Source organism: Ursus americanus, chromosome 10, assembly GCF_024610735.1.
Source record: "Ursus americanus isolate L20-20 chromosome 10, mUrsAme1.1.p, whole genome shotgun sequence".
Lineage (NCBI taxonomy): Eukaryota > Metazoa > Chordata > Mammalia > Carnivora > Ursidae > Ursus > Ursus americanus.
In genome coordinates, this window is record NC_142136.1 from 12450120 (window position 1) to 12476414 (window position 26295).

General features: G+C 55.2%; 2 protein-coding genes across 8 annotated transcripts in view; one reads left to right on the plus strand and one right to left on the minus strand.

Annotated features, from left to right (window-relative positions):
• The window catches only part of STK24 (serine/threonine kinase 24), a 112656-nt gene extending 108682 nt beyond the window's left edge, over nucleotides 1–3974 (plus strand). For both annotated transcript variants that reach the window (XM_045810991.2, XM_045810990.2), the window contains exons 10-11: nucleotides 166–302; nucleotides 3763–3974. In XM_045810991.2, the coding sequence (XP_045666947.1) occupies nucleotides 166–302; nucleotides 3763–3799 (174 nt within the window). In that variant the 3' untranslated portion in view covers nucleotides 3800–3974. The remainder of the gene's footprint in view (nucleotides 1–165; nucleotides 303–3762) is intronic.
• A 3716-nt stretch (nucleotides 3975–7690) lies between these two features.
• The window catches only part of FARP1 (FERM, ARH/RhoGEF and pleckstrin domain protein 1), a 267299-nt gene continuing 248694 nt past the window's right edge, over nucleotides 7691–26295 (minus strand). For all 6 annotated transcript variants that reach the window (XM_045810988.2, XM_087865037.1, XM_045810987.2 and 3 more), the window contains 10 exons: nucleotides 24541–24778; nucleotides 22230–22360; nucleotides 17181–17249; nucleotides 16893–16982; nucleotides 16175–16257; nucleotides 15986–16098; nucleotides 14638–14804; nucleotides 11026–11133; nucleotides 10601–10752; nucleotides 7691–9186 (listed from right to left, as the gene is read on the minus strand). In XM_045810988.2, coding sequence (XP_045666944.2) covers nucleotides 9105–9186; nucleotides 10601–10752; nucleotides 11026–11133; nucleotides 14638–14804; nucleotides 15986–16098; nucleotides 16175–16257; nucleotides 16893–16982; nucleotides 17181–17249; nucleotides 22230–22360; nucleotides 24541–24778 — 1233 coding nt within the window. In that variant the 3' untranslated portion in view covers nucleotides 7691–9104. The remainder of the gene's footprint in view (nucleotides 9187–10600; nucleotides 10753–11025; nucleotides 11134–14637; nucleotides 14805–15985; nucleotides 16099–16174; nucleotides 16258–16892; nucleotides 16983–17180; nucleotides 17250–22229; nucleotides 22361–24540; nucleotides 24779–26295) is intronic.

Consider the following 26295-nt stretch of genomic DNA (forward strand, 5'->3'; position numbering starts at 1 on the left):
AGCGGCTCACCGGGGGCGCAAGCGGCCCACAGCCCAGCAGGAGCTGCGCCAGGAGTGGCGCGCCCAGGGCGACAGTGGGGCCACCCTCGCGTCCCTCCTTCAAGGAGTCCCTCGACTCTTATGCCCGTGTGGGTCATGCTGTTCTGCCCGTTTGTGTGTTTGCAGCTGAAGGAGAAGAGCCAGGCCTGCGGAGGTAACATGGGGTCCATAGAGGAACTGCGAGGGGCCATCTACCTGGCGGAAGAGGCCTGCCCTGGGATCTCGGACACCATGGTGGCCCAGCTCGTCCAGCGGCTGCAGAGGTAATGCCCCAGTGCTGCGCGGGTCGAGGCCGTGTGCGTTTGCCCCCCGCCTTTCCTAGGCCTTCCAAGGGGCTGCTCGGCAGTCCTCGGTCGCTTTGGCGCTTGGCTCCTGGGCTCTGGCTGTTTCCTTCCCGGCCACACGGTTGAAGCAGAATCAGTCAGAGCAGACTTTAGTTCTGAGTTCTAGAAATCACCGTGAAGGAATGCTAGGAATTGGGGAACCATGGGGGCGGACCACAGACTGTGCGCTTGTAGCTCTTGTCGTGTGGACACCCAGTGACCTCGAGACACCCGTCTGCCCCTAGTGACGCCGTCCGGCTCTCTGCCCAGGATGACTGTGCTCCTCCAGCACGCGTTTGTGACTCTCCGTGTGCTTTTCCGCTTTCACAGTCGGGTCCAGAATGCCAGAAGTCAGGGCTCAGTGAGTTAGGACACAGGCACGTTCTCTCTGTCACGTGGCTTGTGCTGGTTCTCACGTCTGCCTCGCTCCTGGGAGCCTGGTCGTGGCGGCCGTGCACTCGGTCTGCAGCAGCCTGTGGCAGCTGCCTGCCCCGCCGGTGGCTCTGGCCTGCGGAGGAAGCTGGAGGGATGGTCGGGCTTCCCCCCACCACTCTCAGGCTTGTTCCAGGAGTCTCCTTGTGGAGGTCACTCCGGCTGCCACCCCCACGTAAGGGCAGTCCTTTGGGGATGTTGCGGGCAGTGGAGGTGAGCTGTGACCTGAGCTCCGCTCCACATCCCCAGATCTTCATCACTCCCCAAAAAGCCAGCCGTGTCATTGCTTTGAAATCCACCCTCCTGGTGAATTGTCCCGTCTCTTCCAAAGGGCGGTCGAGCCGTGATGAGAGTGAGGAGTTTCAGGTCTCTCCAGAGACACCGACTTGACGACATGTAAAGAAGTTAGGGGCGTGTTGGGTTGCTTTCACCCCTTGGAAGTGATGATCGAAGGGGCTGCCCTCTGGCCTGTAAAGCGTCCTGATAAAGTGGGGTGTGGGGGCAAAACCTAGGTGTGACGCTGAGGTTTACCTTCCTCCCGGGCTGCAGTGTACAGGCTGTGCCGGCTTCCCGACCGCTCTCCAGGGCCGGCTGCACGGCGGAGCCTGGCGACTCGGCTGCCTTCATTTTTGACGCAAGTGAAGGAATCATGTTTTTGGGATTACCCCTCACCGCACTGTCGGTGCTCACAGACCACAGGCGAGAAGGAAATAGAGGTCAGGTCCCCGGGATGCTCCCCCTGCGCAGTTGTGACGGAGTTCGTGTGTATGTCGGTGTGTGTGTGCAGTGACATTGCTAACACAGCATCGTTAGTGTCCGTGACTGTTTCATCCCGGTACACCGTGCTTACCGTCACATAGGCTTTCCTCCTGTTACTTGGTAATAGCTTAATGGTCCATTTTTCCCCTTTCTCAGAGCAGCTCGGATCCCTTCACTCCTCATTCTCCTTGCATTTATTTCCTGGTAGAGCCTGTGCTGTGATGATCTCGTTTTGGGTTTGGTTTTCTGCTTGCGTGGGGCCACTCTTAGGACCGATGTTTTCCCCCCTGTGCCAGGTTGCCTGAACTGGTCAGCAGCGACGCGCGTACCTGACTCAACGTCCCCGCGGCTCCGGGGCATGGAGGGCGCCCGGCGGGTCGGCGTTCCCTCTGCTCCCGCCCTATGGTGCCGACGCAGCTAGTCGGTACCCGCACTGTCCGGCAGCCAGTGAGCCACACCCCACAGTTTGGGGTTTTCTAGTTACCTCCTGAGAAAACAGTAAACAAGGAACAGTGCACTTAGCCTTTAATACATTGTCTAACCCGCTGCATCCCAGGTCTGGCTTCGACATGTCGTCAGCGTAAGCCGTTATCCGTGGGGTATTTCCCATACGTTTTAGCACCACGTCTTTGCGACCCGGCGTGTTTCACACTCAGCAGCACGTGTCGGCGTGAACTGGCACGTTTCGGGCGAGGGTTAGGCACGTACAGTCCGAATGCACCCGCCACTGTCCGCGTCGTGTTGGGATTTGTACTCTCCAGTGATGCGCTAGGAAACGCTGAGTCCACATTCTTTCTTCTCGTCTCCAGACCGTCCGTCTTGTTTCTCTTTGTGCTGTGCAGACACGCTGTCCTCTCCCGCCAGCAGATGACTGGCTCCGGGGGGTGCTCAGCTGCTCCCTGCAGGCCTTAGCTGGTGCCCTGCGTTCCTTCTGTGTGTGTCCCGCCCAGATGCCACAGACCACGGTGGCCACTGCCACTGCTCCGTACCCATTTCGCTCAGAAGGCATTACTTCAGATCAATCACCTCAGAAAAAATGACCGAATTTTGTTGAAAGCCTTTCGAAGATGTGTGTGTCTTCATTTGAATGAATGTGTGGGTCCTTCTGTGCAGCGTCGCCTCCGCCCACGGCTTAGGCTTTTCTCTTTCTTGGAAAATGAATCCTAGGGCCTGTGGCTCAAGCCTGCTCTTCAGGAGGAGCTCGTGGAATCCCTCGTTCTCTGGGCGAGCGCCCAGCGTGTTGAAGGCCTCAAAAGAGCTGCGGCAGCTTGGAGCGTTTGCCGTTGCTCCCCCAGCCCTCTCCTGTGAGCTGGGGTCAGTTTTGCGGTGGCCGAGGGGACGTTGGGCAGAGGGGACCCCCGCCCTTTGTGTTCCAGAGCAGGACCGTACCGCACGATTATCGGAAACCGGCAGAAAGCTCCCGTGACCCCGTCACTGCGGCCCAGGCACGATTGCCAGTGGCGCTGGTCGCCGGCTTCCATTGTTGAATACGAACCATACACTTACCCATCCTGAGATCACGAGCTGAGGCCAAGTCAAGAGTTGGACGCTCAACTGACTGAGCCAGCCGGGCCTCCCTGTATAATTATGATTCTTAATCTGTTTGTCATTCGGTTTGCGTAATTTACTTAACCCTTACTTTGCTGTTGGACAGCAGAGTCGTTCCCTAATCTTTACAATGACAAAAACCCTAAGAGACATCTTTGTGCGAAATACGTTGCTCCTTCTCTGGACCACATTTCCGAAACAACCCTGGGACATGGATTCCTTGCACGAGCAGCATTTTTGTGGCCAGTAGGGGCTTCCTGTGCTGATACTCCGGCCAGTGTGTGTGCGCCTGGAATCTCATGTTGTCATCGGGTGTTGCTGATGTTGTGATTTTTTGAAGTGGACGGTACGCGAAGCTGTACCATTTATCGTTTTAGGCACATCTTTTTTTCTCCTGAGAGACTGAACACGCCCTTCCTTGTTACATACGTCTGGTTCTTCCAGTAAATTGAACCTATGAAAAGTGGTGTCAAAGTCACGATTTTCTTAGTTTTTATGAATTCTTGTATAATAATTAACCCATTGATATTGGCTCCACCTAGTTTTTCATGACCTGGGATTGTCTGGTAATACGAGGATTTTGGTGGTGGTGACTTTTCACACGGGGGTTACAGAAATGACATGTATTCACTTCCGTTTCTCTTGTTTTCTTTTTCCCTAGATACTCTCTAAGTGGTGGAGGAACTTCAACCCACTGAAATTCCTTTGGCATTTGGGGTTTTGTTTTTCTTTTTTCTTCTTCATCCTCCTCCTCCTCCGAAAACGTCCACGAGAGCCTTTGCTGACCCCGCTGCAGCGGCGTGCCATCCAGGGCCCCCCCACCTCCCCAGCCGCGGGTGCCCACCGGCCCGGGCGCGCGGCCCCCCTCGCCGGCCTCCGCCAGACGGAGTCGCTTGGTGCGGTGTGGGGGAGGGTCGGCTCCTGCAAGCGATCATTTTATTTTCTTGTTCTTGTTTTTTAATTTTAGCCATCGTGCACATATCAAGGAAAGTGTCTTTAAAAACAAACACAAACCCTGAAATGTATATTTGGGATCGTGACAAGGCAACTGAAGAAATGAAGTCTCAGGTACCCTGCTTTAAGTGGGTGACTCCCCCTCCGCGGGAGACGGAGAATCGCTCTGGCGGGTCAGTGTACAGATTTGTATATAGCGTCATTTTTACGGAAACCCTTTCGGCGTGCATCAGGAATCACTGTGTACAAATTGGCCAAGTGCTTCTGTAGATAATGTCAGTGGAGTAAATATTTGACAGGCCATAACTTGAGTCTATTGCCTTGCCTTTATTACATGTAAATTTTGAATTCTGTGGTCAGTGATTTGGGTTTTATTTTGTATTTGCAGGGTTTGCCATTAATCTTACTTCATGCCCCTCTTACGAACACTCCTCTTTGTACCTCCGCAAATGCAAATCCCCCTTGTTTGCCCGACGGCCCTTTTGGTACACGTACAGGTTGATTTCCTTTCATTTGATGGTACTATTTCTTAGTGTTTTAAATTGGAACATATCTTGCCTCATGAAGCTTTAAATTATTATTTTAAGTTTCTCCCTGATGAAGTGCTCTCGTCTTCACGTTTGTTTGAAATCGTGCCACTGCCGGCCCCGCGCCAGCTCTCCCGTCCTTCCCAGTAGGATTTTCTGTCGCGCCTCGTAGTGAAATCCGCATATCATCTTGCCCACCTAAAAATGTCTGAATGCTTACACGAATAAATTTTATAACACACTTATTTTGCATACTTTTCCTTGAAACGTGGCTCTTCAGAGGGCAGTGTAGCTGTCATGTTGAGTGAGTGAGTGTGTGTGTGTGTGTGTGTGTGTGTGAGAGAGAGAGAGAAGATGAGAAATTCAGCACTTCCAGAAAGAAGTGCCCACATTCAGAATGCCGAGTGGCCAGGTCGGTTCTCTGTGCAACTTTCAAAGAATTGGTCATTGAGAAAACACGCTGGAGCCTGCCGATTTGTGAAATGGTGTGCTCTTGCCCTGCGCCGTGATTAAGGGTGGTGTGTTTTCTTGCAGGAGCGCGGGGCTGCCGTCCGTCAGCCGGGGGCCTGTATTTCTCTTGGCCTGTGGCATGGCCCTGCTGGCCCGGGTGGGAGGCAGGAGGAATCCTTTCTCTGGGGTGAGAGTGCCTAAGCACATGTGGCGTCATGTTACATTTGTTGACGCGGATCATCGTCCTCTCTTGGTGTTGCCGTTCCTGAGGGGAAGACAAAGGATTTTTGGAAGCAAGGACGTTACTGGGTAAACTTTGGGATGAAGAAGGTTCGGTATCTGCCGCCCCAGTGGCCTGGGCTACGGGAAGAGGACAGAGGCCTAGAGCCAGAGAGGTTTGAGTGTGTGCGTATTGTTTAGATCTGTTAATGGAGTGTCATTTTTAAAAGCCTAAAATTAAGTCATTTTTTTTTATTAGAAGCTTGAATGATTAATTTCTATAAGGGGTACATTTTAATTAGGGGAAATGGAACCGAATTGCTGATTCTTACGTGGCGTGTCCTTCGGCAGCAGGGACGTTAGGGTGGTGACACCTGAGGATGTTTCGTGTTGTGTTACTACCGAGTATTTTGTATGAGGGAGCGATGCGTTTCCCTGTGTGAGGCGCCAGCCCAGGGTCGGTTGGTTCGTTGTGGGAGAACCCCATGAAGCGGTGTCACGGAGTTCTCCAGAGGGCGCTGCTCTCCTGGTCCTCGGCCAGCCGGTGTTGACAGCAGCCTTCCCAGAGTTGGCACCTTTGCACGTGGACGGGGACGTCAGGACGGCATGCCGAAGCCGGTCTCCAGTGCGGGAAGCCCGGGTTCCGATGGAGCGTGTGGGCGCAGTGGTTAGCGCACCGCCTGCAGTCCCCGGACGGTCAGCACCGCGCCGCCCCCCAGGGAAGGCAGGAGATCCTTCTCGAGCTTACGTGGGCATCTTTCGGTGATGAAGCTTCCTGGGGAAGGAGCGGTTTGAGGTGTATGAAGCGGATCTCTTCCCCCGTCTCGTCGGGCTTCCGCCTTCCGTAGACATGCGGGCCGAGGTCTGGTTCTGAGGGCACATGGGACGTGTGCCCTCTCAAGGGCCGCCTCATGGGCCAGGGCCCGGCCGTGGGGTAGCCTCGTCCGTACAGAGCTGGCGGAACCTGTCTCGCACGACGGAAGCTCCGCCACGGAGCCAGACCTGGGGGGCCGGCGTCTGGGATTTGCTGGCACTCGGAGGCCCCCCCGATGGCCCCTGTCCCGGCTGCTGCTAACCCGCTCAGACTGCACGCGGCCTGGCAGACACCTCCGGGGAGCACAGCTACCGCCTCGTGGAAACGGAGGCAGGGGGCTGTCTGGCTGGGTCTTCATGCCTTCTAGAAATGGCCTTTCCCGTGTCCTGGCTGGCTGGCTGCAAGCGAGGTGGCCGCCTTGGCCTCCCAGAGCTGGCCTCGCGCCTGTCTCGATGTAACCGCACACCACACGCCGTCTGAATCCAGCAGCTCTGTCGTCGTCAGTCTCGTGAGGTGTCTGTGCAGTTCATGCGGCATTTTGTACCTTTCTTCCGGCAGAACGTCCATTTATGAGCCTTTTCTGTTTCCTTAAAAAGCTGTTTTTGGCTTCTCTGTTTCTGCTGTCAAATATGGTAGTAAGTGGGGAGTCCTGCGTGGTGCGTTCATCAGCACGGGAGCGGTCACGCGGGGCGGTACGTTCCCAGCCCGTTTCTGTAGTTCTGTCTTGTGAGCGTAGAGGGAATAGGCTGAATGCCCCCCCCCCCCCCACGTGTATGTTAGAATCCTAACCCCAGTGCGGTGGTATTGGGAGGTGATGAGGTCAGGAGAGCGGAGTACCCGTGATGGGATTAGTGACTCTTTAAGAGCCCCCGTGCCCCCCCAGACCCTCCTCCCTTCCGCCCTGTGAGGACCCAGCGAGAAGACAGCGGACTGTGAACCAGGAAGGCCCTCGCCAGACAATCTGCCGGCACCTTGATCTGGCGGCTTCCTGCCTCCAGGACTGTGAGATACGTACTTTTCTGGTAGTTCTGTTACAGTCGCCCGAACGGACGGAGACACGGGGTGTCTCTGAAACTCCCCCATGGTCGCGGCAGCTTGGAGTGGTGAACATGGCCCACATGATTTACACTTCAAAGTCACAGGGGACCCCAGAGGTACGAATAGAGCAGCACCAGCACCGAAGTGGTTTGGGATCACTCGGAGCCACTGAACTAGACCACCTCATCCCCAAGCCTTGTAGAATCCCGGGACTGGTGGTTTCTAGGGGAGAATTTTCCCGAGACTGCCTCTGTCCCATCAGCTGCACCCTACACTCACCCGGGAGCCGGTCCTGCTGCTGGGGTGTGGGAGAAGCCTCTGGGACATAGCTGGTCTCCAGGGGCCCCTTTTCACAAAGGACGTGGACGGGAGCCCCCTCCCGGTCTTTGCTTTCATCCCTTGGGTTTTAGTCCTTTTATAGCCACGGACAGGCTCCCGGCAAGATTCTGCCTCCCCAGTGCCACGCCGTCTCGTCCGTGGCTAAGTCTGCTCGCTCCCCACCACAGGGACCGGCCACGTCCCCCCCGGACAGCTCTGTCCCTGCAACCCGCCCGCATCAGACGGAAATAAAGACTAGACAAGGTTGGTAATGTTTTGCCTTAAAACTTCAATATGCTGGATTGTGGCGTGAGGTATTTTTATTCCCTTTTGTTAGTACTTAAAACCATCCGGTACACACTGTAAGGCAGACGATGAACACATCTCGAGCTCCTCATCCAGGGGTTCACTGTCGCGTCCACGCACACCAGTCCCGGCTTTGCCGGCTGGGGTGCAGGCACCGGGAGCCACCGGGTGGATGGGTCGCCCCCTCTGGACTGTGTCAGAAAGGGTTTAAGAATACTAGGGAATAGCAGCCACCCGATCTCCACAGAGAATAGGCAAACGGGTTGTGACTAGTGGGCCCAGCTGGTCCTGGAGCCACATTCCCTGTGTAGTCCAACTGTCAAGGATGTGCAAGGTCATACTGTTGATACCCCATGCCTGGGGGATGGGGGGGTGAGTATAAACAAACAGGAGAAAAGAATGTTCTTGAAGACAGGCACAATATATACTACTACCGAATGTGCAGTTCCCAACCACAGTTGCAGGATATAGGTATGAGCACGGGGGCCAGGGGGCCTCGCCCCTCGCGTCATGGTGCTTCCGCGGCCCCTGGAAGCTCACGACGACCCTCCGTAACGTCACATATCACAAATGGCCCTGACCACAGACACACAGGTTCTCATGCTTGTGAGACAAGACAGCGAACACCACAGCTGCGGTCTTCCGTCGTACACGGCACTCCTGGGACAGGGAAAGCGCAGACCTCGGGCTGGAACTCTGCTGCTCCGCCCCGAGGACCCCCCCACTACCCTTCGGAAAGAGGAATCACGGAAACAAACAGTTTGGTCAGCTTGTGCCAAGAACAGCGTTGCACTGGAGCATAAAACCCCAAGAACGTACGTAGTGTGCTGCAAATCCTTCTGTTAATCCGAGAAGTAGACCCTACTAGCTTGCTATTATTATAAAAGTAGAAAGATTGAAAAAACGAAATCTGAAAATGATCTCATTTAAGACTGTGCCATGCGTATCACAAACCTTGGAAAATTTTTTTTTAAAATGCACCAGCCTAGTTTTTTTAAGAAAAAGAAGAGCACTTGCCCTGTGTTTTGGTGGAACGGATGTGGTCGTACTGCTTTGAAGGTGCAGTTGGGGAAGAAAAACGGTCATTTGGCACCCTCTTAGCGACAAGGTTTTAATACTGGCACAAGCTAGAAGCAGCCCACCAGGAGGAGGACAGACGCAGGGCCACCAGCATCGGAGGCGGGAGCACCGTTCCGTTCCGATGACAAAGGAACAGCTTGGAAAGACAAGGTTAAAGACGGTTTTGCGGAGACAGAGGAGAGCTGCTGTAAAACCGGGTTTCGGTTTTCCAGACAGGTATTAATTTTACTGGGCTCTGTTAATACAGAGGATGGGCAGTGTCTCCCGGGAGAGCAGCCACCGCCGAGCCCGTCGCCATCAATACACGTGAGACTCCTTGTGACTCAGGATGGGGGCGCGGGAGGCGGAGCTGGTCGCGCTGCGGATCACCTCCATCCACCTGAGACCGGAAGACAAAACGGGGTCAAGGGCCGCGTTCTCTAAACCTGCACAGGACTTTTTCTTCTAACAGCTTCGTGATACTCAACATGCCTCACTACTCACAAAACCACAGCACGGCGGACTGGGGCCTGGTTTGTGACGTGCTAGTTCAGCAGAAGGGGTCTCGAACTCTTGGCACCCAAATGCACGGGAGCAAGGTAAGGGTTCCTCGAGGTGTGCCTGAGGAGCAGTTTGAGAACCCCAGGCCTGGGCGCTCAATTTGTGGAGCAGCAGAAGCCCTAGGACACAGGCTGAGGCAGCAGCCCGCTCCCCGCTCTGCTGGCCGTCGGCCTGCGGCCTGTTTTCTGCATTCGAGTATTTGCCGTACATTGGCTGCTGTCAAAAACGCCGGTGGACAAGGTCTGGAGGCGTTTTGGGGTGTCCAGGGAGGGGGTGCGGCTCTCCATCCTCTAACGCACAGGCCCGGGCTCCCCACCCCTCCAGAGAATTAAACGGTCCCCCATGTCAGCAGTGCCTGGGGTGAGAAACGGGGAGTAGGGCTTATCACTGGTCTTTTTAGGATCTTGTCACTACAAGGCTCAACGGTCCTTGCCGCCACAGTGACAAGATTCCCCCCCGGGCTCACTTTTCAAGCAGTGTACTTAGGAAGTGCGGTGTGGGGAGGCTTAAACAACTTGGTTTCCCACCACCGTGCCGTTGCCCCTTCCACTAGCGGGCTCACAGGATGGGGGGGTAGCGGAGAAACGTGTTCTGGTCCTCTCAGCACGGCTCGGAGAGCCGTTTCTCCCTAAGGGGGCTGGGGACCCCTGGCCCTGTCTGGCCTGCCCACGTGGGTGCTTGAACAGTGACACCAGCTATAAGATCCAATGCCTGGGGGCCCAGAATTTCTATTTTAAATTTCAGGAATGGTCTGGAATTGGTCAAATGTGATAGTCTGGGTCTTTCCATCTTACTCTGAAGATTACGGCTCCTGGGCCCCATTCTGGCATGCAGATGGTCTTACTAATAAGGTAACCCTGAGAAGCACTAGGATATGTTCCCGTCCTCGGGTGGTCTTTCGGCCCTAGCACAATCGGGCACGTTCTGACTAAATACTCCGGACACTAAAAACACACGTGACAGATGTAAAAAAAAAGTGCGCCGTGTTTAGCATTAACTTGACGCTTACAGGTTAACAGCTGACATTATTCAGCCAGGGAAGACTTTGGTTCTAGGAGAATAGAGGTGGATACAGGTGTCAGGCAGAGGGGACCACCTTCCTCCCCCCAAAGTTCAAGGACCTTTTGGAAGTAAGTGCCCAGGCCCCCAGGGGGCAGTGAGTAGCTGCTCCCTGCAGAGCCTCGTCCACTGCGCTCTCTGGGGAGAAAGGAGGGGCCTTTTTCTGGAGGTGCCTGGGCGGAGGGGGTCATTACCTTTCAAATGTATATTCGCTTTCAGCCCTGAAGTAATACACATGGGACTTGAAATGCAGCTTGAACACGTAGTCTTTGTGGATGTCCTCAGCCTCTGAGGGAATGGTGAGGGAGTAGCCGAGCAGGGGCAGGCTGGCCAGGGGGTGATTGTCCTGGGCGGAGTCAACAGAAGGGGGCTTTGGAGCGGTGGCCACAGGCGTGGGGGGGGGGCTAGCCGCAGCCTCTTGTCCCGCAGGCAGGTCCTCCCCCCTCCTGTGTTCAACCAGCAGCCGGTGGCCCTTTCCAAGGCCGCAGGGCTCCTCCCTTCACTTACCCAGGCCTGGGTAGCTGGAGTGCCTGGTTCTTCGTCCTTCCGGAAGAAGGCTGCCCCCCCCCCCCCCCCCCCCCGCCGCCTTACGACCGTCTGCCCAGGGTGCGGCACTTACCTGGTGAGACTTGTAGAAGAACAGGCAGAAGTTCGTGAACACCACCCACAGCTTCTGCCAGCCGGTGCTGTTCTTGAACTTCCTCAGCAGGTTCCCAGACAACTGATTCTGCAAGACAAGCATGCCCGTGTCCCCGGGGACTCCGGTTGGGGCTTCTAGCTGGGGTCCCGCCAGACGCTTCCTACGTCTGCCTTAGGGGGACAGCCTGTGCTCCCGGTGGGTCCACTCTCTGAGCCTGATTGAACTCTTGTCCCTATCAGAGGGTAACCGACATCCTCCTGTGGTGACCTCAGTTGTTAATCGGGGTGTCCCAGGTAGGAGTACATCATGCCTCGTCCACTGTGCCTGCTGTCCCAGGGAGAGATGACACGCAGGCCGCCCGCAGTGCTGCACCTCGCCCAGGGATCCTCCCCTACAGAGGGAACTGGGTGCTCCCCCGATTTCCGACCAGAGACCCAGCCTGGTGCCGCAGGAAAAGATCCATCACCCCTGGACGACACGCTGTCAGGGCCCACGCGCCATCTGGTGGCATCGGCCGGAACGCTGGCCTGCAGCAGAAGGCCTCCACCTGTGACTGCCCCCTAACGGGACAGTGAGCCCAACAGACGGGCATTCCCCAGGTGGACACGGTGGGGACCAGACTGCCTGCCCATTGGGGCTGCAGAGCCGGTCGCTCATTACCACGGAGACTGAAAGCAGGAAACGGATGTTGGGGACAGTCTCACAACTTGGTGGTCAAATGGGCAAATTACTATATGAAAAATACCCGAGTCTGCTTTATTCTTCCAGCAAGCATCTTTAAGGTAGTTATGTAAGTTAGGTCCCTGTGCCAGGAGGAGAGAAGGTTCAGTGTCTCTGTCCTGGAGTTGCTGTCTGTCTGATGGGCAGACAGAAGCGAACAGGGCCTCGGGCTGAAAGAACACAGCAGGCAGAGAGCCCCACAGACCTGTGGGTCCCCGCCAACGGCAGGAGTTCCAGGCAGAGCGTCCCATCACCGTCTGCCACTCACCCACGGGCGAATGTGACAAGAAAATGGGCTGCTGAGTGCCAAGCAGGTGATGGCAGCAAGCAGAATTGGGGGAGCCTCAGACACGATTCCGAGTCACACCAAAGGAAGGAGGGGCGCACGCTCTCCTGCGGAACCCGCTCCCTCCAGCTAGAGTCTGAAAGCTCCTCCTCTTGATGCAGTCCCCACAGTGCGCTCGGCACGCTGTGACCCAGATTCGGGCAGGTGCACGGGCGGCTCTAACCTGCGCTGCCACCTCGTCCTGGACACGCCACGCTCACACTCGGAACGGAGTGCCCTCTCCTTGCTTGCCCATCCTAGCAGCTTCCTGGTGTCACCGGCTGCACGCAAACTCCCACTCCTGTTGGCTTCGCTCAGCCACACTTCTGTCTCCTTCTCAGGTCACATGGCACCGAAGCCCTGCCGCCTCTTTTCTCGAGAGGCTGAACCCACGGGGGGATGACTTAGGTCTGTCTGACCTGGAGCAGTTGTCCTCTGCTGCCCTTACCAGACAGGTCAACATCCTCGACCCATAGCCAGCCGACGCCCTGTTCCCCCGCTCCCTCGCACGGTGGCTGCCTCTCCTGGACTCCCCAAGGGAGGGAAGGCCTCTGCTCTGCCAGGTCCTGGCTCACATGCTGCTCAGCCTTTATTCTGCATCGGATTGCATCCCCCCCCCCCCCCCAGAGTTGTTCCAGTCCAAAGCCTGTGGATGGGACTTATTTGGAAATCGAGTCTTTGCAGATGTCAGAGTTAAGACGCGGTCCTACTGGAGTAGGGTGGCTTTTTCATGCAGTAACCAGTGTCCTTATAAGATACAAACACAGACACACGTGGACACCAAGGGGGATGGAGGCCGAGATGGGGTGATGTGTCTAGAAGCCAAGAGACACCAAGGATGGTGGCAAATACCGGAAGCTGGGGGCGAGGCATGGGAGGGCCCTTCCTCAGCTTCTAGCACCCCAAGGGGATGAGCTTCCCTTGTGTGAAGCAGCTGGTGTTAGGGCAGCCCAGGAGAGTCAGAGACCCCACCGTGATTCTGTCTCCGTGCTGTCCCTTCCCTCCTGGTCCCCCCCGGGACCCAAATTGCCCCCCTCTCCCCAGGCCTCTAGCGCCTGCCAACTCCGATCCAGAACACGAGAACGCTCCACTGGCTCTCCCAGCACCAGACCCCCACGTCGAATGTGGACCCCGGGGCTCCTGGCTTGCCCACAACCTTTGGGTTGCACCCAGCACCTCTTCACATCTTCCCCAAATATCCCCAATACTCCTCTCCACCTGCAGGAGTCCAGCAGGAGCAGCGGAGTCAGGAGGGAAGGGACTGCCACCCTCTCCCATCGCTCAGTGGGACCAAAGGGCCTGGCGAGGGGGGACCTGGCAAGGATGGGGGAACTCGCAGAGGGACAGACGAGCCAATTCCACGCTTAGTTCACCTGCGTTATTCCCCGGGGGCTCGAGGTCCACCCTACGGGGGCCGACCGACTTCCTGGGCGGACCAGGTAATGTGCAGTCGAGGCTCATGAGGCCAAGCGGCAAAGACAGATACGTGTCGCAGCCAATTAACGCCAAACTCTGTTCTTAGCTCACGGGCTGTGACCAGCCAAGGCCAGGTGGGATGTGCCCGCGGGCCGGTTTGCTGACCGGCTCCGTACACACACCTGTCCCCTCAAAGGAGCTGGCCTTAACAGTGTCCGGGCCGCCAGGACCACCTGACTTCAGGGGTTGCTGCCTTGTTGAGTGGTCTTAGCGCTTCTAGGCTGGCAGAGGTTTCCAGCCTGCCGGCTTCCCATGTTTGACGGTCCTAACCACGGGCCGGGAAGCTGGGTATCGAGTGCAGCAGAGGCCCCTTCTCCCCCACTGATGCACTCCTCCAGTTTCCTCGGGCCAGCTGGACACGAGATGGGCCCAGGGGTCCCTGCCCACCAGACGGTCGCTGGTTCTTCCCAGCTCCCTCCGTGCTGGAAAGATCCCCACCCTGCCCAGTGCCTGGGAGAATCTCTAGCTCCAAAGTGAAGGGAGGGAGGACGCGAGTACAGTGAGCTGGGCAGAGGGACAGACTCTGCCCGTCCCTGTGCAGTCGGAGGAGAGGGGCCGCTCACTGCCAGCCGCCAGGAAGGCCTGGCACCAGGGGAACCCAAGCGGCGCACCTGTCACCCCGGGCCTGCATCGCACACGGGTGCTCATGGGGCTTTAGGCCACTGTCTGCAGCAGGGCAACTCGGCAAACACGGCGCCGAGGAACCGTGACAGTCACACCCAGAGAACTGTCCCAGACCCTATGGACTCGCCATCAAGAGCTGTCTGGCACGTCCCCAGCACTGCTGGCTCAGGAGCAAGCCCTCCGCCGTCCTTGGCTCCCCATCTCCTGTGATGTGTTCTGGGCCAGGCCCATTTAGGGATTCAGAGGCTTTCGGGTTTTAAGGTGGCCCAGCGCCTCTGCTGGAAGGCGCCCATGGGCAGAGACCCCAGCACGCTTGTGTGGCCGGTCCCGGCAGTTCTCCCGCGAGCTACAGCCCACACGGCCCCACTGTCCCTGCTTCCCCGCGCTGCCACCTGCAGCTGACTTCCGCCCGCACAGGGCACCCTCCGCCGCGCCAGGGGCCGTACCTCCACGGCGACGCTGAAGTCCACCATGGAGACGCTGGTGTTGCGGTGCCAGCACACGTGCACCATGGTGTTGCCACGATGGGGGGCCTGGCGCTCCAGCGACGTGCGCGAGGCACTCAGGTCGTCCTCCGACTCCTGGTCGGCCACAGCGGCCTCATCCGGGGACTCTGCAGGATGTGACAAAAGGCGGTGCTTCAGATCGTTGCCAGGAGAAGGACCCTTCCCGGACCCTCCCAGGTGCTGAACGGGGCGGGACAGCCGGGGGCACTCACCTGGGGAGCCCCGTGCACCCCCCGAGCAGGAAGTCACGCTAGCAGCCATCTGCTGGTCAGGGTCCCACCCTCAGGGGGGTGTCCCACCAGCCCCTCTGCCAGGGAGCCCCCAACACACCTGGGCACCGGGGCCTGTGGTGCTCGCCCAGCACGGACGGCCTGGGTTCCTCTCCCTACTGCCGGCACTCTACGTGACAGGCGGCGATGCTGGCCCAGAAAAGATGACCTCCCTGCTCCCTCACACTGTTCTAGGGGGTGTTTTAATTTCAGGAAGTGGAGGTTCCTTCATTTTTAGTTTTATTAAACACAAATGTCTGTCAACATAGCCAAACTATGGAAAGAGCCCAGATGAACGGACAAAGAGGTGGTGTATCTAGACAACGGGATATCACTCAGCCATCAGAAAGGGCGGAATCTTGCCATTTGCAAAGACGTGCATGAACCTAGGGGGTATGAGGCTAAGTGAAAGAAGTCAGAGAAAGACAAATACCATATGATTTCACTCATACGTGGAATTTAAGGAACAAAACATGAACATGGCGGGGGGAAACAGGGAGACAAACCATAGGAGACTCTCAACTACAGACGACAAACAGGGTGGACGGAGGAAGGTGGGTGGGGGATGGGCTGGACGGGGGATGGGTGTTCAGGAGGGCACCTGTGATGAGCACTGGGTGTTGTATGCAATTGCCGAGTCACTGAATTCTACTCCTAAAGCCAATGCTGCACTGTACGTTAACTAACTAGAATTTAAATAAAAATTTGAAAAAAAACATGTATAGAAAAAAATAGGACATGTCAAATTGATAACAGCAGCTATATTAAAGTACTTGGATTAGAGGGACTTCTCTTTTTCTATTTTATGAACTTCTAATTACATGATTTTGTACATACGTAATAAAAAATTAGAAATAAAAAAACACAAATGTCAATCACAGAGATGGGGCCCACCTGGTGATTTTTAAATGCAACAGGATGTCCCCCCTCTGTGAGCCAGAGCTGTCCCACCCGCCACGGCTAGCTCCTGGAGGCAACGTGCCCGTGTGACACCAGGAAGGGCCCCCCCCCTCACTTACTGTTGTCAGGGGGGCTGCTGGCCAGGAACTCGGGGGTGGGGCCACTGCTTTTCTCTGCCAAATCGATGGCCATCTGGATATCCTCAACCCACTTTTCCATCTCGGACCTGGAGCTGAAGAGACGAGGGCAGGATTTCAGACCACAGCAGGGGAAAGGGTGGACAGGGGAGAGGTCGGGTGTCCGGTTACCTGGCCGCCACGACGATGGACTGCCGCTGGCCTCGGAGGGTTAGGCAGTGGGGCACGCCCCACTCGTCTTCGCTTTCCTCGATCTGTGGGACGAGCGTGCGTAACGTTACTGCCAAGAGGCAAGTGGGATACGCAGCATTTTCAAAAGTTCACTACACTGCCTACGGCTCAGAGGAACCACATCAGAAAAATCACAGGCAGCTGAAAGGAAGGTCCAAATGCACGGAGTTGCTTTTTGGCAGAGCCCGTAAACTTCCCTCTCTCCGGTGACTGAGGAGAGTGGGGGTCTAAGCCGGGGAATCAGCCCGTGCAGCCTGGCATCCTGGCTGCCATCATGGAGACCGGCCCACTGGCGCATCTCTGCGGACGGACAGGTGGCCCCCGCTCTAGGGGTGGGCTCCACCGCTCCATGTGGATGGGGACGACTGTCTTTCACCCTGGGGCCCCCCACAGGGGCAGTGAGAGGCAGATGCATACCTCATCGCCACGTCAGCTTGCTTCCTCACTTGATTCTAGAAGAAATTACCTGTACGTCTCACGTGCAGGAGGAGCCGTGTCCTGAGCCCCTCTTGGGGAGCCCGAACAGGCCCCAGGGTGCCTGTTACGACCCTCCTTTTCCTTCCTCAGGTCGCGGACTCCCACTCCCTTTAGCTTGACGTGCCGCCTGCAGGCAGTGCGCAGGGAGGGCCCCGATCGCGTGCCCACGGCGCATACTCACGGTCAGGCCGTACAGCGGGAGCTGTCCATGGACTTTAAACTGATTCGAGGCCGTCAGCCCCCTGCTCGTGTACAGCAAGACGTCGTTGAACTGGAGGAGCAAAGACAAGCGTGGGTGAGACGGACGGGCTCCAGTGAGACAGCAGGTGCGGACAGTATGTTCTCAGAATCTTGCACGGCAGCTCGCTGATCGTGGCCACTCCTCCTGCCTTCCAGGTGGCCCGGGCCCCGCCCTGTGACCCCGTGGGGTCCCCCATCCCCGTGAAGACCGACAGCTCTTGCCACTTACCAGGAAAAACATGCGCTGCTGGAGCCCTTTGCCGGAGAGCTTGCTGAGGCTGCCCAGGCGGATGAACTCCTGCAGAGCAAACAGAGCCCGAGGGTTGGCGGGGAGCGTGCAAGCCGCGTAAGCGGGGACATGCCAGCGGCCTCATGCCACGCTCCCTTTCACGGCCAGAACCACGGCGATCATAGTGACTGTCTACTGAAGGCTGCTGTCCCTCCCAGGAACCCACAAGGCAGGGACTCCAGTCAGCTCCGCTCACAGAGAAACCAGCGCTCAGAGGCTCTGCGCTGGATCCCTGGGCCCGGCAGGCTTACCGCTCCAAGGGAGGTGGCAGGGGCCCCGGCCACATGCAGAGTGGCAGCAGGGCACTGAGAAGACAGATAAGCCAGAGGGGAGGACTACAAACCCAGGAACTGCTCTATGACTCACAGCTCTGGTTCCTGGAAACAAGCAGCCGTGCTCTAGGATAACACAGCCAGAAGCAAATGTGTCTAAGGAATTCCTCCTCCCGGATTAATAAACTAGAGGGCAGGGGTCATTTGGGGAATCTTAAAAACAAACAAAAAACCCCAAAAAACCCAAACCCCACAAAACTATCATTTTTTTAAAAATTGTGGTAAAATACACATAAAAATGACCATTTGTGACCTTTAGTGCACTCAGAGTGTATGCATTGCTACTATCTAGGTCTGGAAATGTTCATTACCCAAAAGGAAATCCATACCCCCATTAGGCCTCCCCACTTCCCCCTTTCCCTAGCACCTGACTCCCACCAATTTGGTTTTTTTCTTTATGGATTTGCCCATTCTGGATACTTCCTATAATTTGAATCTTGTCACACGTGACCTTTTGTGTCTGGCTTCACCCACTCGGCGTGTATTCAGATTTCATCCACAGTGGGGTATGTATCAGAGCCCCCTTCCTTCCCGGGCCTATTTCATGGTATGGATACACAATATACTGTGTTTATCCACTCACCTGATGGACACTTGGGGTTTTTTCCCCTATTGGCTACTATGGACAGTGTTGCTGTGGACATTCACGTTCAAGTTTTTGTTTGAGGGGGCACCTGGGTAAGCGTCTGCCTTCAGCTCAGGTCATGATCTCATGGTCCTGGGATGGAGCCCTGCATCAGGCTCCCTGCTCAGCAGGGAGCCTGCTTCTCCCTCGCCCTCTGCCCCTCCCCCCTGCTCATGCTTTCTCTCTCAAAAATACAATCTTTAAAAAAAAAAAAAAGGAAGTGCTTTCCCATATATTTCTTAAAACTTTTTTGTTTGAACACCTGTTTTTAGTTCTTCCGGGTATATACTGAGGAGTGGAATTTCTGGGTCATATGGAAATTCTACGGTTAACTTACTAAGGAACCACCAAACTGTTCTCCATCGTGCTGCTTCTAACACCTGCTGTAAGTTCATGAACTTTTTCACGTTCCTCCCGTAGAGGCAGGGTCTCTGTCTGCTGCCCTTGGATGGGGGTGGGCTGGTGACTGGTTTGACCAACAGTGTGTGGACCTGATGCTACGTGACTTCCAAGACTAGGTCATAAGACCACACGTAGCCTCTGCTTTGTCCCTGGGAATGCTTGCTCTTGGAACCCTGAGCGGCACACAGCATTAAGACTACCCCGAACCCAGGGGCAGCCGGCTTCGCACGGGCTCCGTGGGGCACAGTGCCAGCTGAGCCTCCAGATGTCCCTGCCAGGTGTCAGCCTCGGACCCTCCAGACCAGTCCTTCTGGGACCCCGTCAGTGCACAGGGAGAAGAATCACCTGGCTAAATCCTGCCCGATTCCTGACTCGCAAAACCATGACCTATCCTGAACAGTAGTTTTCAGCCGCTACGTGTTGGAGTAGTTTGCCGCGTATCAACAGACTTCTAGAGCACCTGCCACAAGATTTTTTTTGTGCTCACGACAGCTACTGAGCCAAGGACTCCGCCAACTCATTTTGATTCTATAGACTTCTGCACAACCTGACTCAGCTCTCCGTTTTTTTCATGAAATGTGGATCAAAGACCATGTCTGCCGGCAGTTTGACTGCCATGTTTTGGGGACCAACAGAGGAACATATAATAAATCCTTGCAGGAACTCAGGATGGATCCTATCAGACATCCACCATGCGATCCGAGGAAATGTCTGGAGGGCACCACGGCCAGGCAGCCGAGCGTGGGACCGGGACTCACACCTGCACAGTCGGAACACGTGTGTTTTCTAACAGATCTGAGGGAGCCTGACAGTTTTCTGTGTGGGAGACGAGGTGCCCTGGGACACGCACTGCACGAAGACGGGAGCCCCACCTGTGTTCTGGGGGGCTTCAGTGGCAGGGAGCAGAAGGGTTGTGGACTCAGATACCAATGTCTGAGGCTAGGGATGGAAAATGTCTTGTGTCTAGAATTGTTCTTTTTAAACTACAGAAGGGCGGAGTGCAGGGCTGGGGAAAGGCCCCGAGTATCCTTAAGAGCCAGCTGCTTCCTTCTGGAGGGAAATCCAGTCCACACCTCTGAGTTTTAACCAAACGAACCTCACCCCCCTCCAGTCCCTGCTTCCTTTCTGCATGTGCTCCTCCAGCAGGAAGGCCAGCCCAGGAAGAGCTGTCCCTCAGGCACACGCTCCTTGGGATGAACACCGTCAGGGGGGCTGCCTCGGGCCGGTGTGCTGTGGCCTTAATGCTTCGGGGGGGTGGGGGAAAGCCTGTCCTCTGGGATGTGATACGGTCTCAGACTGACCCCCACAGGAAGGGGAGCAGAACTGCGCCCAGCTAGGAACTGCACTGCAGTAGCCCAGGGGGCGTCTCTAAAATGATCTGCTCCCCCTTTAAATCTCAATACTTAAAATTCCACCTATAGACAAATCAGGGCTTTCTTCCTACCCATGAGGTTATCTGATAATTTAATTAATGATAATCAGTTAGCCCTGGTATATGGAAGACCCCATCTTAGAACTTGTTCCCCAGAGGGCCTCTGATTCCCTCCTTACCATTTCATTCAGGGTTGACTTGCGGCACCCCAGTTCCAACTTCACCTTTATAAGTAATAATAAGCACCTGCTATGTGCCTGACATCAGCTGGGTGCTTACATTAGCACCGTATGGGAGCCTGTACGTTCAATATTTATCCCCATTTTTCCGATAAAGAAACTAAGGAGCAAAATGATTTAGAACCTGCCCAAGATCAGTGAGTGACAGAACCCATATTTAGCTAAACGCCTCCCACGGTGCTAGCCTATGACTCACTACCCTTACAGTAAGTATAGGCTTAATCTCTTCAAATAACTAGAGGTGGGGGAGGAGAAAATAAGTCACATTTGTTGTGTTATTTTTACACATTAAATCTCATTTGATCCTTAGGGCCTACAAGGGAGAGCATAGGATGCCCATGTTACGGAAAGGAACATTCTGGTTGGTTGAAACGCCCAGCTCTGGGCGAGCTAGGACCTGAGCCTGGGGCCTCCTGCTTCAATTCGCTTCTCTTTTTATAGAACCATGGGACCTTCCCTCAAAATTAAAAAAAAATTTTTTTTGTTAAAAGATTTTATTTATTTGAGAGAGAGACAGCACAAGCAGGGTGTGTGTGTGTGGGGGGAAGGGTAGAGGGAGAAGCCGACTCCCCACGGAGCGGTGAGTCCGATGTGGGGCCAAAAAATTCTTTACAGGCGGTCTCTTTGCCAGGGAGCATAACAGGCTACGTATTTTTGAACATCCAAGTTAGGAGAAAATCACATGGATTCCACTGGCCTTTCCTATGGCTTCCGTGTGGATGGGTAAACGTGGTTCTTACGTGCTGAGGCCCAGCAGAATGTTCTCACAGGCAGAGCTGAAGCAAGCCCCAGCCTTCATTTCCACCCTGCATACACCACCACATACACCTCTTCTGACAATCCCTCGTGACTAGTTTTCCGGTCTTGTAATTAGGCTTCCTGTCGGGAAGACCCAAATACACGGGGAGATGCTCTCGTCTTCCCTCCACTACAGACGTAAAGTTCCCGGGGCAGCTGCCTGGCAGACAAGATGGAAAGCCCCTGGCACGCCGGACACAGCACCTGTCTGAAGATTAGGCAGATACGGGGCTGGGCGGCACAGGTCGTGATCTCAGGGTCGTGAGATCGAGCCCTCTGTCGGGCTCTACGCTCAGCGCGGAGTCCGCTGGAGATTCTGCCTCGGCCCCTCCCCCCGGCTCACGGGTACGTGTGTGCCTGCGCACGCTCTCTCTCGCTCAAATAAATAAATCTTAAAAAAAAAAAAAAAAAGGTGATTAAGGCTGATGTGCAGCAGACCAAAGGGGCCAAAACTTTCTTTGGAGCCTGGGTGACGTCTGCTTGGAAATGGGGCCGCTCGAGGGATAAAGATCCCGTGGACAGAGCTGGTGAGTCGTACCACCTCGCATCTTTGATCCCTGGGTAATGATCGCTTCCTAGGAAGAGAACTGAAAGCAGGCAGGCGGCCCCCGGTTTTCGCGACCCCCTGGCCTGCAACGAGCGCGTGCGCGCAGCGAGGCCCTGCTTCCCCTGAGTGACCTACATTTCGTGAGAGGCAGGGTGGGCGGAGGGAACCGCTTACGTGAAGGCGCATCTCTCCTAGAATCAGTTCTGGCTAAAACCTTACTTTAATTCTGCATTAAAATTATATTATGCACAGAAAATTGCATCTTTTAAAAAAATTCTTTTCATCCTCACACGGGAATTTACGTGCTTTTGGGCACTAATCTTCCTGTGCCTTTGTATCATTTTACCCAATTGTTAAAAAAAAAATTTTTTTTTCCCTTGGCTTCCATTTCCATTTACCTCACTTTTGAAAACTAAAATAAGCTATCTCAGATCCTCTCAGAATTTGGTAGGAAGAAAGTAAATTAGCCAATCAACCGGTAAGGGGGAAAAAAGTAGACCGGGAGGCCAAAGGCTTGCTTTATCTCCTTCTGACACACAGTTTTTGAGTGACACTGTCATGGTCAAGGCGTCTTCCAGTTGCCTCGCAGCAAGAACAAGAGGCCGTGTTCAAAAGGTTCCAATTTAAGTCACTTAAACCTGGCCTTCCTGGCTTTGCCTCAGGCAGCTGCTTACCCTTCCCGGAATCACGAGATTGTCGATGCCAATCAAGTCTTTCTTGAGTTCGTGCAGCTTCTGGAAATTCTCCATCTTGATCATCGTACCGTGAAGTTGTGCTACCATCTCCGTAATCTCTGCCAGGGCAGCTGACGAAGCGAACAGACACAGAAACCGCGGCGTGAGTGGCACGAGTGGCAGACCCGGGTGTCCCCCGCCGCCCGGGTATCCAGGGTAACAGCCCCCAGTAGCTGAACTAAGTTGGACGCCCTCCTCCTGGGGGAAAACACTGCTATTCCTAATAAACATTTCTCACAAATAAAAATTTGCATTACGTTTTTATTTGCTTTACTTGAGTTTCCCAAATGCATTTTGAAAATGTAAATGGCCCCTTCGTAGCTATAGGGTGGACCGCTGTCCTTCGGTTGGAATCACTTGGCACGGGAACTGGGGGGGGGGGGGGGGAGCAAGCGGTAGGGAGATAAGCAGGAGAGGACCTGGAATTTTGTCGCCAGGGCTTTCCTGTCACCTGGAAAGAACAGAGTCCAGGGGGGCCACAGAAAAATCTGGGGCAAAGGAGGGATCCTTCTGGGAGCGAGTCTCACGGACAGTGCGACACTTTGGGGCACCGGACATACCAGCACCCCCCCGCCCCGCCCCCCAGTTCTTCCTTCTGCAGCAATTACACGGTTTCCAAGATGACTGCAGAGAATAACCACACAAGCAGCCGTCTTTTGCAGCACGGGCACATCTCCCTCGCGCGGGTACGAACCCGAGATGGCGAAGGAGCAGACGCCCAACTGGTCCGAGTTTTAGCTTCTGTAAATCCACAGAAGCCGAGCATTAGGAAGTTTCGTCTGGAAATACTTGCCAGCTGGGGCGCCTGGGTGGCACGGATGATTAAGTGTCTGACTTTTGGTTTTGGCTCAGGTGGTGGTCTCAGGGTGGTGGGATCGAGCCCCGCACTGGCTCTGTACTTGGTGGGGAGTCTGCTTGTCCCTCTCCCTGTGCCCCTCCCTCTGCTCAAGCACACCCTCTCAAATAAATCTTTAAAAAAATTAAATAAAAAACTAGCCTATGAGATTTGTCTACATATCCTAGATACCAAGGGATTGATTCTGCTGCAACAAGCCCCACATCCCCATTTCCCTCCTTAAAACCCTTCCTGTCTTTCCTTTGCTCTTCTTTGCAGTCTTGTGGGGTTCATGAGGCCCCACGGGATCTGGTCTCTGCTTACTTGGCCAGTTTCGTTTCTGCTGCTATCCCTCTGTGTTCTACACAGAACTTTTACTTTCCGGAATGTTCCACAGTCTCTGTCCCCTGTGGACCTCTGTACGTGCTGTTCCCAACTCTATCCAGGAAAACTCCTATATTTTATAGGTTAGATCTAAACTTGAAATAATCTTTCCCTCAGAAAGCTCCCCCTGAGCCCTGAAAGCTGGGTCAAGTCACAGGTAAGGCACTGCCCGGATGTCCCGCCCTCTGTGCCCACTAGCTGGCCCTGTGCATGGGGCCACATCGGTGTCCTTCTCTCTTGTATGCCTACTACACAGCAGGTGCTCAATGCCTCTCTGGTGTGTGAGAGCCTGGCCAGGGGCCAGGGCACGGAGTTCTGACTGTAGCCTGAGGGAACCAGGTGTCACCCAGGTTTTAAGCAAAAGAGTAAGAGGTACATTTAGAAAAAGAGGACACAGATGGGAGGTGTTCATAATACTTTAGGAGAGAGACACCAGTGGCCCACATATCTCATCTATAAAATGGGGTAACAGTAGTTGTTGTTGTTGTTGGTTGTTAAAGGAGTGAAGGCGTCACTATTCCTAAGATACCTGGCACAGTACCTGGCCCAGCGCTGGGCCAGCGACAGGGAGTAATGTCATCCTGACAGGAGAAGATGGTCAGGAACACGGGGTCTGCGTTTAGGCCCTGCGTCATTTGCTTTCCAGCTGTGTGACTCTGGGCATGTTCCTTAACCTCTCTGGTCTCAGCAGCCCCTATATGTAAAACAGCCACGCCTTGTAGGCCGGTCATGAGTACTAGGAGTCATTATAAGTGAGGTGCTTCTGACGGTGACCAGCACCTCAGAAAGGCCCGGCCGCAAGCAGCAGTAGTACTTGGTAGAGGCCACTTTCCGTAGTCAGTCCAAGGAGGGAGTGCGGTGGAGGGATGCTGCCTAGAGGGGGCGGACTCTAAGTGCGGCAAACCAGCCAGGATCAAAGGAGAAGGGGGCTCCTAAGGCCCACGGCCACGTCCTTTATGGAAAGACCAAGGTAAGGGAAGGCGGGACCACGAAGGCCCGGCCCGCGGTGTCCTGCCCCCCGCCCCGGCTCACCGCGGCAGTCCCTGAAGTCGGCGTGGTGCGGCGGGTGGTGCTTGCACAGCCGCTCCAGGACCTGCTTGTAGTGCATGAGCCGGTGCAGCGGGCGCAGGAGGAAGGTGTTAAGCGGCAGGTAGCAGACCTTCTGCAGCTCGAAGTCCCGGCACATGGTCTCCAGCCGCCGCGAGCTCCTGATGCCCGTCTCCAGCGCCTCCAGGGCTTCGCTGTGCTTCCACAGGTGAGCCGCCAGTTGCTGGTGGGGGCGAGAGACAGGTGCGCATGCATCCCACCCAGCCTGACGCCCGAAACGAAGGTCGCCTCGGCTTGCGTGGCTTCATTTCGTTCTCTTTCTCATTGTCCCCATTTCGCTCTGTACTTCCTGATTTCAGTGAGGTTCCCGGGACGAAAGGAAAAGCTCTATGAAAGCACGACGCGGCTGAACACACTTAGGGATTTTGGAGTAGACGTGTGTTACTTTAGAGGTGAGACTGGCGAAAAGGAGGGGAATAAACAAACAGGAGCTCCTTCAGGGGGCCTGTGGTTTTCTTCTAAATGTCACCAGATGACAAAGAGACCAGGGCCCATTCAATAAATGTCATAGTTATTTATTTCTGTGGAACTCACCCCTTTCACTTATCAGTAAGCATCTGCCACTCGCCACCTGCTCGGCTCGATCCTAGGGAGTTGCGTGACACTTAGACACGGACCCTCCTCTACTGGGGTCCGACAGAGATGCTTCGCTTGACCAACCTTTCTTCAGGCTCCCGAGCCTTCTCCTTGACCTGTGAGCTTCCTCACTGAAAGCCAGTGTTAGCAGAAACCCTGCTAAGTCAGCCTAACCAGAACCCCCCCCACCCTGGATGTCGGGTCACCCTTGACATTGGGTTCCTCATCTCTCATCATCCCCAAGTGGTATCAGATCACCCCATCTTCAGCAAAGAAGGCTGTTGGGTTGGTTCAGCCAGAACCCGACTTACCCGATGTTTCCTCTGCTTACGTTCCCATCCTCTGACCCCCACGCTGCCCCTTGGCTAGAAATCCCCGATTGCCCGAGCTGTCTTCAGAGTTGAGCCCAGTCTCTTCCCCACTGAAAACCCCACTGCAGGGGACTCTACCCCAGTCACAACAGTCCTGAATAAAGTCTGCTGGACCATCTTTAGCACGCGCCGTTGGAGATTCCTTTCCTGTCATAGCTCATGGTGGAGACTAGCGAGGGTACAGAGTTGGAGAAAAAAGCATTAACAGAGGAATTCATTCTCCAGGGCAGGTGGGGAAGAATCACAAGGGAAGGACGTTTCCAGACAGACAAAGGTAGTAAGATGGGCACAAGGATGTCCAGAACGAGAGAACAGCAGTTGTCCCCCCAGGGGCGGGCTTGCTCTCCCCGCGCCGCTCGCCACGCCCCACAAAGGCTTCCTGAAGAGCCTGAGACGCGGCAGGCAGGTCTGGATGGGAGGCCCACCGCCTGCCTCGGCCGGGCCGCCCTGAGATTCTCTAGCCTTAGGACGGGGGCCGCCACCCCGGCTTGGGACAAGAAAACCAAGAGAACATTCCAGATTCCCCCATTTTTTGAATCCTTTACCAAGTCCTTCCGATTCTACCTCCTAAAAACATCAAACCTTTTCTTGTCTTTCTCCGCACGGTCATTGCCCTGGTCTGGCCTTGTACCACCTGCCACTGTGGGCGTGTCTCCATGGGGCCTCTGCCTCCACGCCTCACCCCTCCACACCTAAGCCAATGACAGGAACTGCCGATGGAGCTCAGCTCATA